The sequence below is a fragment of the Sparus aurata genome, chromosome 3, assembly GCF_900880675.1.
Source record: "Sparus aurata chromosome 3, fSpaAur1.1, whole genome shotgun sequence".
Classification (NCBI taxonomy): Eukaryota; Metazoa; Chordata; class Actinopteri; order Spariformes; family Sparidae; genus Sparus; species Sparus aurata.
The window spans coordinates 5,462,296-5,474,338 of NC_044189.1; the positions used below are offsets into that span (position 1 = coordinate 5,462,296).

General features: G+C 42.8%; 1 protein-coding gene across 1 annotated transcript; it reads left to right on the forward strand.

The window, feature by feature from the left end:
* The first annotated feature begins 953 nt into the window (after positions 1-953).
* On the forward strand, positions 954-7,121 carry LOC115579002 (serine/threonine-protein kinase SBK2). Its single transcript, XM_030412446.1, has 5 exons — positions 954-1,218; positions 4,250-4,394; positions 4,486-4,688; positions 4,847-5,008; positions 5,521-7,121. The coding sequence occupies exons 1-5, from the start codon at positions 1,213-1,215 to the stop codon at positions 6,139-6,141; spliced, it is 1,137 nt and encodes a 378-aa protein (XP_030268306.1). The 5' UTR covers positions 954-1,212; the 3' UTR covers positions 6,142-7,121.
* The last annotated feature ends 4,922 nt before the right edge of the window (positions 7,122-12,043 follow it).

The window sequence follows — 12,043 nt, forward strand, 5'->3', positions numbered from 1 at the left end:
AGCTGACCAATCAGAGCACACTGGGCTCTTCAGGAGGGGGGCCTTTAAAGAGACAGGAGCTAAAAAAGAGCATTCAGACAGGCGGGGAATAGAAACAATGGATAGTATGAGTTAAATAATGTGCTTTTTGAACATTGAAGCATGTAGACAACCACAATGATATGGGGACTTTAAACATGAGTGATCACTGCTTTGTTTCTCTGAACTACCAGTCAACACTGAGTTTCTTTTTAACAACGACCACAACCGAGTTTAACGTCATCAGCTGGTCGTTTCAACCCCTAAACCACAATGTTCCTGTAACCTTAACAAAGCAGTTGTTTTGACCCAAACCAGGATCTTTCCCAAAATCTACCAACGTCACAACACTCACACCAGACCTTCAGTGAGTGTCGTGACATGATAAGAAGGATTTACTACTACTAATTGAAGGATTTTTCTATCAGAGCGCATGTCTCATCAGAAAACTACTCAAAATGCAACTCAGGATGCCATCATTTTAATAATAATAACAGAGTTGTAGTCGGTTTTAAGTTAGAGGTTTTTGAAGTTTGATGACTTTTATTCTACTCGAGTGCTTACCAAATTATGTTATATGATCCTAGAAAAGATAATCATACCATAACATCTTAACATCAGCACATTAAGGATTAAGGCGTTGGATAGATCTCATAACACATGAATCTTATGAACCTTTTATATTTCCTCTGTCTTTTGACAAATGCTCATTAAGTCTGTATTTAACATGTGAAGAGTGGACAATAATGAAATGATGCCTTCAACCCTCACCATAAACCTCACACTCAACTCGACCTCACAAAGATAGAAGGACAGGATTGGCATACGCGCACGTACACACACACACACACACACACACACACTCTTTGGGATCCTGAGGGAAGGGAAAGGGGGAGGAGTGGAGGTGAAGACAGATCACTTTGGGATAAAAGTTGCAGCAGCAGCAGACATGAAATCCTCTAGCAAGCCGGTCGGACAGCAGCAGAGAGTTTTTGTCCAGCGGCTGCAGAACAGAACCAGACGCTCCTGACTGAGACGGTTCTGTGCTGAAGGTGTAGAGACGACTCAGCAGATGGACACCTGCAGAGGATTTCCTGACAGGTGCACCTGCTAAATGAAGAGCTGGACAAAAACTCATGTTGGACAGATTTCTTACTGAAGATTAACGACGCTGAACTGAACCACATCTGCAAAATGACAGTAAGTCAAACAGCTCCGACACCGATGTGAGGAAGGTTTTCACACGATAAAGGTTCAGTTCACTCAAGATTTGTGCAGGATATCTGTGCTGGTTCTGAGACATCTGTCACCTGCCTTCACCTGAGTGCACTGGATGTTAACAGAGTGGAGATCCCAGCTTTAATGGAAGCCACTTTTGTACAGTATAATAAAACACAGTCTCTATGGAAACTATTTACATTCTGATTGTCTGATTGTCTTTTGCTGGAAGCAGAAAGCTCAGACACAGTTATGTAATAACCTGGACAAAGAGATTAATGGGAACAAAATCTGTTTTTGTCATTTAGATGAGCTGAAGGTTGAGTAATTTATCAGCTGTAGATTCTCTTAATTTATTTGCAAATTAAATCTGTAGGATTTCTATTGAAACCTCGAGGGAAACAAGTGTTTTTTTCAGTGTAATCGTAACACAAACTTCTCGTTAAGATCATGTTATTACAGAAATGGGTATCTGAATTAAATGCCCTGTGAAGTATTTTGATAGAATATTTTTGTGTTTATTTTATTACAGTCTTGCTACAACGATTGTGTATTTGTGATTAACATAACGACAGTCCATGAGGAGCTTCTAATGCTTTAAAATGTCAGGTAGATTTCAGAAATCCAAAACTTGAATAAAAACCAAAGTCGTTCATCTGATAAAATGACTTTGTACGAGCTGCTCCGACTCTAACATTTAAGTAACTCATACAAATATGGATCAAGATTTTAGGACATGCATACAGAAGCTTTGATGTTTCTTTAACATTTTGTATGTTTATATGTACGACCGTAAAGTTGTTGCATTCACCAAAGCCCCAAAATATTTGATTATAAATGTCAGAATGATCAGTACGAGGCTATTTCAGGTGTCTTTTCCTAACATAAATAATGTTTAATGATAGTGAAACCTGCTGAAAATGGACAACGGAACCGGCCATGTTCATGTGAAGCCCAATCATTGATGACTGCATGTATGTGATAGATTATATAATGTTCACACACAGGTAAGATGGTCGTGTCTTTTAATAAACGTAAAGATGACCTCTGAATATGTGTGCCAGTGCTGACAGAAGTGTGTGTATTCCAACACGCAGAGACACACACGCATACGTGGTTGTGGTCCACAGAGATCCATTTCCATGTAGAGGACATAATCAGGACATTTACATCTCACACACACACACACACACACACACACACACACACACACACACACAGCAGTCAGTACAGGTCCAACCTTGTGTGTGCGTGTCTTATGTAAGCTGAAGCTGTTGGAGTGGTTCTGTGCTGGCTCAGACCGGTGTCACCTCCTCTTACACCCGTCTAAACCCGACCAGCTCTGAGCACGTCAGCTATGCTGCTCTCTGAACACCCTGTTAACCCCTGGTCCTCCACACCGTGTGCCGGCTGCTTTTTATCCACTGCATGAGTGAAGGTCTAATTATTCCACATATGTGAATGATCCAGTGATTCTGGAGCATTAGTTGCTCAACTTTTGTCCACAGGGGCCGCCAGAAAAAACAAAAACGGATTTTATTGTAGCTGCTTTAAAAACAACTTTATAAAATGCCGCTAAAAACGACCAACGATACAGAAATGAAAGTGTTGTAAATATGATTCAAATAAGTTCAAGTTAGCAAAATCATTTTAAGCTGTTGGCCTGTTGTGCATTCCTTCTAAAACTCTGGTTTATGTTTGTCTGGGTGTTCACACGTTTGGGGAAACAATTATGTATTACTGACCGAATGCCTGTTTCAGCATTTGTATTTGTTTCTGTTTCTCGCGTGCAGATGTGTTCTGCAAAACAAAGGTTGTGTGCACAGGATCGTTTTAAAGCTGAAGGGAAAAAATATCAGTTTTAAAGAAATGTCTGCGTTAGCGTGGACGAGGCCTCAGACGGAGCTGAGCAGCGCAGTAATCTGATCACGGCTCAAACATTCAGAGGGTGAGAGTTCAGCTTCCTCTCAGACCTCCCACCCTAATAATGTATGCACACATGATGCTCAAGGATTAGACTTGGACTGTATGACATAACACTGACATCATAAAGTAACAACTGTGATGCTGATTTTAAGAATCCTTGTTGATTTAAACCTAACTTCCATTTATCAGCCATAAATTGGATAAAAAAAAAACGTCCCTACTTGCAATTTTACATACAAGATTGTGCAATAAATCTGTCCAGAATGTTGTGAGTCCTTGAGTCCGTGTGTTTGGAGGTGTGACTGAAGCCTTCGGCAGGAATTCACAGTATCCGTGTGCGGCACATTCGCGGCTCTGAGTTGTTTCTGTAATGAGCTGTAATGAGCCGCCCGGTGTCTGGACGCACGCTGACACCACATCCCAGCCCCGGCCTGAGGGAGCCGGCTGTGGTGGAAACATCGACGCTGCAGCAGACAAAACAACCGCCAGCGTGAGTGTGTGTGTGTGAGAGAATGAGAGGGAGAGTGTGTGTGTGAAAGGATTTCACAAGGCTATTAACAGACATGTTTATACCCGTGGATCAGTGTCAACCGCATTGCCATGGCGACAATCATCACGGCAACAGTTGTGTCACATTCATCAGAGCTTCGAGGAATTCACTCAGAGAGACGCTGTGTTGTTTTCATGATGCCGGAACATCAGCCGGCCTGATGAAGGGATCGTTGTTGTGTTTTTATTCTCTATTAACAGAAAGGTCAACGAGGAGACGAAAGGAAGAACTCGGATTGTTTTTTATTGAAGCAGGTGTCTGATATGTGTTTGGACTCTGCGGCTCTGGTGCGCAATTCTGGGAAACGGACGGAGCCGCAGTGACAGCAACACTTTCATAAACAACTCTTAGAAACTCATACGGTTTAAAGTTTAAAGTTTCTTCTAAGTGATTATAAATGTCTTCCAACAAATAATTAACACATATTTATGTTAATATGCGTCTTATAAGGTCTTACAAGGGCTTTATAACCTCTTAACCAGCACATATTTCAAGGACCTTCACACAGATACATTGAATGTTGTTGTGTGTGTCCAGGCAGCTACACAACTTCTGGATGAGATGTGCCATCTGACGGCTCAGTCTCTGACACCGATGGACACATCGGAGCACTTCAAGGTCCTGAAGCTGCTCGGGGAAGGCTCGTACGGCAAAGTCATGCTGGCCGTTCACAGGAAAAGAGGTGAGGGGGGAACTAACACTAGTTTGTTACAGCATCGACACACCCAAGAACAAAGAAGCCGACATCATTGTCTGTCCCTCGTGTCTGCCAGGTACTCCCATGGCTCTGAAGTTCTTCCCTCGTGAGTCCACCTCTCTTTTGTCCTTCCTGAGGGAGTACAACCTCTCCCTGTCGTTCTGCACCCACCCGTCCCTGACCAGAGCTCTGGGAATCGCCTACTCCACACCTTCACACTACGTCTTCGCTCAGCAGGCGGGCCTCTTCGGCGATCTCTACGACGTCATCATGCCTGAGGTACACAGTTACTTCGACAACAAGTAGTGCAGCATGCACTGGATTTATCATGGTTATAGTATCATGCTTAAAGTTTTTCAGGTTGCAGGCTCCCTTTCATTCAAACACTTCTGTGATCACAGTATAACCCACACACCTCTCCTCCCATCATCCTCCAGGTCGGTATGGAGGAGGACTGCTGTCAGCGGGTGGTGTCCCAGCTGTGTGGCGCTCTGTCACACCTGCACTCTCTCGGTTTTGTCCACAGAGACATCAAACCGGAGAACGTCTTCCTGTGCGACTCAGCCTGCCGTTGGGTCAAACTAGGAGACTTCGGCATGGTCAGTATACCACACAGTGCATCGCTCCACTGTCAGAAGATGGTTTCTGAGAAGCCTCTTATTCTTTTAGCTTCAAATACCTGTTTTTTGTCGCCACAAACACGGATGGAAATGTCCCAACATCTCATTAAAAACATCCGGACCTGTTGCCACTGAAAAAGCAGATAAATGTCCCAATGTTTCATCCAGAAAGACATTTTTGTTGCTGGTATATCCCTACATCGTGCTGAAGAAATGTTAACATGACGTGTGTGAAAAGTATAAATTTGAACATATGTGTGGTTTGCTGACACATAAAATATCAATATTTTATGCTGGTGACTTGACAATAAACAGAGACCATCCTCTAAAGAAGAAAAACAGCTGAATAAGTTTCCTGTTCTCAGTGAAATGAACTTACTGGACAGTAATTATGACGAGAGTGAAGGAGGAAGTCCAGTGACGTTATTACAGAACAACAAAGTCAACACATTTGCAGGAGGTGTAATGGATTCATTTGTATTCCACACCAGGTGAAGGCCCGGGGCACCAGGGTCCCAGAGGTGTGGTACAGCTCTCCTTACTGCACCCCCGAGGCCGAGATCGCTCGAGGGAATGACGACAGCTGGAGAAGCATCAGCGACGGGAATGATGGCGCTAAGGAGAATAAGGAAATGGAAAAGAAGTCCAGAGTTTGGGTGTCTGTGGAGCCCAGCACGGACAGCTGGGCGCTGGGGGTCCTCACCTACGCCATGCTCACCGGCAGCCATCCCTGGGCTGAAACATCCAGCGACTGCCACTCGTACCTGAAATATCAGGAATGGTTTGACGGGACAAAAGGACCGGCTGACGAACTCGATGTGTGGGCGGAGCCTCAGGGCGACGGCACAGACGGAGCAGAACTTGGAGAGAACGATCACTCGCCCACAGCGCCACAGTTCACGTGTTTCACCCCGCTGGCCTGCTCCTTCTTCCAGTCACTCCTCGACCCGAGGCCCCGGCACCGCGGACGACCCGAGGACGGGCTGAGTTACCTCGGAGGGGACTGGGTGATGGAGAAGGAGAGGGTTCGACTGGAGGAGGAGAGGAAGAAGAGCAGAGGGAAGGGAGCCATCAGGAACATGAAGGAGAGGGAGGGGAGGGGAGAACGATGAGGACATGTGTGACCTCGTTAGTGAACCTGGTCACCTTTGTGTTATATCAAAGATATGTGACGGTTCAATTCATTAAACCTGATAAATATTTATTTAGTTTTTAGCGTATTCTATTGAGACTAAGCTGCCTTCCTTTGTTTTCGATTACTTTAAATTGAATATCTTTTAACTTTAGGACGCTAATCAGACAAACCAATTTGAAGATGCAGTTTTTTTTTTTAAATGGTTTGTTAAATTTCAAGTGGTAAATCATTAAGCTAATTAAGAAAATAACCTAATAGAGGATTAAACAACTTGAATTATTGCGACTAAACTGAAAAAAAGACAACGATTTGGATTTAAAAACTGTCATTTCAATTATCAATCAAGTCGACTGATTAATGAATTGAACAATACCTTTTTAATTTATTTAAAAACACACATCTGCTTCAGCACTGACAGTATTTTATGTAACAGGCTGAGAATGAGTTGAAAACATAGTGTAACAGCTGCAGTTGTGGGGATAACTTGTATTTAATTGTGCTGTAATGCTACCAGGTCCGTGTAAAAGATCCCCTCTTTAGTGCATTGCATCTATATCTGGTTCCAGGCTGTATGCATCATAGTGGGTTCTGAACTGTATATAGACCGGAGAAATGCCCGGCCATAAACATGTCTGTCAGCGGGCTGAGAGGTGCAGAAGGGTTATGAAAACTGTTTCAAATGTGAAGTAAATATCCACGTATTGAGAGGTGATCGCTGGAAGTAAATATTTAAAACGCTGTGTATATTTTAGTAGCACTTGTGTAGCACTTGTAAATGTAGCTGACGGCATTTAACAATTTGTATATAAGCATGTAAGCACTTGAACGAAGCTGTTGGCTGTTTGCTGTTGCACCTTTTACATAATCGAAATCGATGCATCTGCTCTTATTTTGTATAATACATGTAAAATGTGTCAAATGTATGAAATTGAATGTAATAAATGAGGATTAAATGTATGGGCTCGTTTGTCCTGCAGACATGAAGGTTGTCTGCCGTTGCACAACCAAAACAGGAAGTGGCATTGTTTTCCCCGGTCACTATCTCCAGGTAACAGTTGAACAACTGGGATAACTGTGGAAACTCTACACTGCAAAAGAAAAAGATATTATAGTTGTTATAGAAACAGAGGTATAACAAGAGCAAATGGACGGGCATTCACTCGATGGAGAGTGGTGTCAAAGTCTGTTCCCCTGTCGATGTGTTTCCTTATAGAGATGGTCCAAAACCAGCATTTTCTAAAACTAAAGTAAGAGTCAGTAAGGAACAAGAACATGCCGACTTCTTAATGCAACCGGCTGTTTTATTCTGCCTTTTCACAGCGCTGAGATCAGGTTTCACAGATCAAACTTGGACTCTCTTGCTACCCTCACCAACAGTAGCAACACAGGGAAATGTTCAGAAGAGGGAGTTTGAAAAGCTTGTTTCCACTTTAACACAAGTGTACAATGTAAAAGACGAGTATGTTTACCTGTTATGCAACATACATTTCAGATATCATCTAAATACATTGTTTTTTCAAAAAAGGGTTTCATGATTTTACTTTACGTCCTAAAGACAAAAACCTCCATGTGTTCTGAAAAGACTGATTTTTCAAGTGCGCTGACCTTAAAACAACATGGCCTGGCACGCTCGTATCTCAATAATGTCCTAGTAAGATTATACACCATTACAAATAGATCACATGCACTGAACAAGTGCATGCAGCCACACACACGCGCACACACACACACACACACTGAGGACCTTTTGAAGAGCTTCCCCAGATGTTTTCAAAAATAGATCCGCAGTCGTAAATTTGACACTACAACCTTTCAGCACCATGTATGTGCCGCGGCGCGCTGCGACGACCCTTCAGCCAAGTCACACACTCTCTCTCAGCTGGATACCTGCAGAGGTGGTGCCAGCATGCAGACACAGTGAGCGACGCTGACAGCGAACATGGATCTCTGGCACAGATGTACCAACATTGCTTATGAAAGAGTTGCACTGATCACAATAACAGGTGTTCAGACCAAAATGAGCACTGACTTTAGATTTAAAGGTGCAATAACACATCAAAAATTAACTCGGATGATGGACAGAACCAAAAAATCAAAGTTTTAAATCAATGTGCTGTGTTGCAGAGATCCACTGCAGTTATCTCACCAGCTAGCTCCAGTCCATCGCAATCCAAAGATCAACCAAAACAACCAAACACTTCCTTGGTGCTCTGAGCTCTGGACCTCTAGATGCATGGCTAACCAAGCTAACTAGCTAAAGGCAGCTACAGTTAGCAGCAGTTAGCGGTTACTGTGGTTTTACGCTGCCCAATTTGTAATGAATGAATTCGGCATGCACTTCAAGTATATTACGCCTTTAATTGGGGCGTGTGTGTTGTATGAGTGCTGCTCCAACTAGAGGGAAGTTTATACAATACAGGAAATCCAGTTTGGTCGATGCAACAAATGTTTTGTCTGCAGAGTCACCATGTTATCTGCAGGTCATTCAGGAGCTTCTTCTTGTGTTCTTGCTTTGTTTTTTGTTGGAGCTCTGTGCATTCATTCAAGTGTGCCACTCTGCAGACCAGCTCTTTCAAACACTCTTCTCATATATTTGACTGCATGCTAGCAATTCATTTATACAGCTCTGTTTGTTCACAGTTATACTTCAGGTCTCCGTTTCCCAGGCTGCGAGGGCGGCGGGGCCGACTACTGTACGATTTGTTTGCCAGAAAACATTTGATCTCTGACACTACTGTGGAAAAGGCCGAGTCGGCAGCATTTAGAGACAGAGGGAGAGGACGGTGAGGTCAGAGGGAGAGAAGCAGCGGCGACAGACCGCAGAATGTTGAACCGCTGCCCGATCTAATAACAACCGGAGGACACGTAAATAACAAGACATGATGAAAACAAGAACAAAAATCTGCTGCAGGACGCGTCAATCGGGCCTATAAAAGGATATAAAAACCTAACGATTCTCATAGTCTGTTCTCTTTATCTAGTTCATAGTCATTCAACACAAGCTTCACAGGAATTTTCTCATTAGTGATTCATTAACTGCCAAATCTTTCCTGAGTAAACACTCTAGATTTCAGTTGAGATAACTACAGTGACCTTGCTTTAAAATACAGTAAATGTGAGGAAAGGTGAAGCCGTGTTTACCTGATCCGCTCCTCCGTCTGAGGCCGCAGCGACAACCCTCCATATATCATCTTAACACACAGCACACATACACAGATACATATCAGGTTTTACCAAATGCAGCCTTGTAAATCTACTTTTAGTCACCATCATATCTTTAATTCATACAAAACATTTGCTTGTGAAACTCTTCCTGCATCAGCTGGATATCACTGTAAACGCTAAAAACAAATCTGGTGTTCTTAATTCCTAAAAAGCTGACAGTCGTAACAAACAGCTAAAACAAAACCTGTTTAAAGGCATTTGCAATTATTGACATGTTTATGTACTCAGACAAACACACAACACACACACACCCATATTAGCCTGAAAGTATTCACACATTTGGTGTCCATGAGCATCTAAATCATCCACTGGAGGTGTCGGTTCAGGTTTCTCTGACGCTTCAAAGCAACAAGCGATCACGAGTGACTCTAACCTTTGACCTCTGAACTCTCTGTCCTCACTCCACCTGCTGCCTCTCCTAACACAATCACACAGTGCCACACAACATGGCTGCTGGTTTGAGCCAACGGGAAATTCCTGATGTTATTAAAGTGGCAGCGTCCAGATAAAGAGATCATCCGTGAGGAGGAGCGCGTCATCTTCACAAACCTTCCTCAGCCAAATATCATGAATTAGCGAGCTTGTTAAAGGGAGACAGTTTGATTACCGTCTCACATTTTTGGGAGCAGGTCCGAGAGGGCACACTGGCTGCTGGCCTGTGAACTATTCTGATCCAAACTTCTCTTCTGACATTTCACCTGATATGTTGCGTTAACGCTATGTGTCTTAAGTATGCCGGGGTTGTGTAGCAGGGAGAGTGAAATGTGTGTGTTTGTTTAGCCTCAGTGTTGGTGAGAAAGTGAGAAAAGTTATCAACAGGAAGGAAATGCAGCAATTAAAAGTGACAAAAAGATGTTTGAGTGAAAATTCCGACGTCACGACGTGCTGGACGGTAGTAACGCAGGTTTGATGAGTGTTTCTCGTCCTGGCAGAAGATTTTATGAAGAGGTGAAGATGACGAGTGCAGCAGATGTTAGGACAGTGTTAATGGACATACGTGGCAAATTCCCGTTTTACAAGCTGAAAGAGATGCAGAGAAGGAGACACACACTGAAGAGGCTGAGGTGAAGTTACGTAGCCGCTGTGATGAAATGATGGGCAACACTTTGAAAGCAACGATCTAAGATCTGATTAAAAGCATCTTAGGTACTTTCAGGAGCTGCGGGTATCTCAGTCAAAACAACAAAAACAGAAGAAGTGTGATGACATCATGACGTAGCGTGGGATCATGGGAGCCGTCTCTATCTGATCTATCTGATGTGATTCTAATGTTCACAGACGAGGTTTTATTCAGTTTATTCACTCGTCATGTTCGCTGACTTCTGTCCAGGTTCTCCGACGTATCATTTTTTTTTTCAAATGTATTTATTATAAATACCCCCCACACTTAAAACAATATTTTACCCCTTATAGGTCACAGCACTACTTACGCCATACTGACAGTTGTTTTTTCTTTGTTCCGAGAATTCAGAGGGAAATTGGTCGATTTTCCTTTCAATTTAAAGCTCCTTCAGATTGGAATACCTTGCCTAATTTTCTAAAATCTATCACTTCCTTTCAACTCTTCAGGAAATCCCTTTTTATTCATTTACAAAAACCCTGTTCTTGTTTCTAACAAATTACTGACGGTAATGTTGATCTTTGGTCAACTGTGGATAAAATACATCTCACTGACACTGAATGTACGTACTGGTTATGATGATGGGTATATAATAAGAGTGGTATATAATACCACTCATGTATAAATGTGAATCTAGATGGACTGGGGGGGCAGGGAACGGTTGGGTCAAGAGTGTATTGTGTGGATGTTATCGTCTTGTAATGTATTGTTTTGTTGTAATGTTCTGTCTTACTCTTGTATGTCCTGTAATGTAATGTCATGTTGTAATGTTTTGTCTTGTTATTGTCTGTATACATGTTAAGGACTCCCTTGAAAACAAGATGATTCATCTTAAGGGACTATCCTTTAAATAATTCAATTAAATTACATTAAATTTGATGTTTTCCCAGAAGTCACAGCGACAGGCGGTCAGAGGTAAAGGCGCCATTACCCACAATTCATGATGTGTTTTTCTGGGTTTGAACTTCATCCTCAGGGGAACAAGAATGTCTGCACTGATAGTTGTCAAATATTTCAGTCTGCACCGAGAGTCCTGAGAGCCACCAGTATGTCTAAAGAGCAGATCCCTGCGGTGTCACTCAGCACCCGACTTGTGAGGAACTTGGAGTACTTTCTGGCGTCGAGGCTTCGGAGCAGCACGTGAACACACGCTGGTACCTTGTTTGGACCTGGAGCAGATTACAGATGACATTACAGATCTCCTCTGATGGGTACATGTCGTTTTCTGACTGCGACAGCGTCTCTGGCACCGGCTCTGATTTCCTCTCATCCCAGCCTCGGGCCAAATCAAAAATTTACTTGTCTATTTTTTTATGAAGTGCTGATGTATGTAGCTTTGAAAGTGACGCTAAGATAAGATTAGACTCAGTGACCTAAGTCCTCTAAAAGTGTGTCTGTCTGTCTGACTGACCCGGACCAGAGTGGTCAGACAGAACCACATGGTGTCTTTAGTTTTACCTTACTTTACTTTTACTTTACTTTTTTTAAGTGCATCTTTTGGGCTGTCTTTACAATACTGTCATGTTAGCATGCT

Excerpts from the sequence above, each read along its gene's own strand:
- LOC115579002 (XM_030412446.1), top strand. Across the intron at positions 4,395-4,485 it reads GGCCGTTCACAGGAAAAGAG|GTACTCCCATGGCTCTGAAG; the intron begins GTGAGGGGGGAA and ends CGTGTCTGCCAG. Across the intron at positions 5,009-5,520 it reads AACTAGGAGACTTCGGCATG|GTGAAGGCCCGGGGCACCAG; the intron begins GTCAGTATACCA and ends ATTCCACACCAG.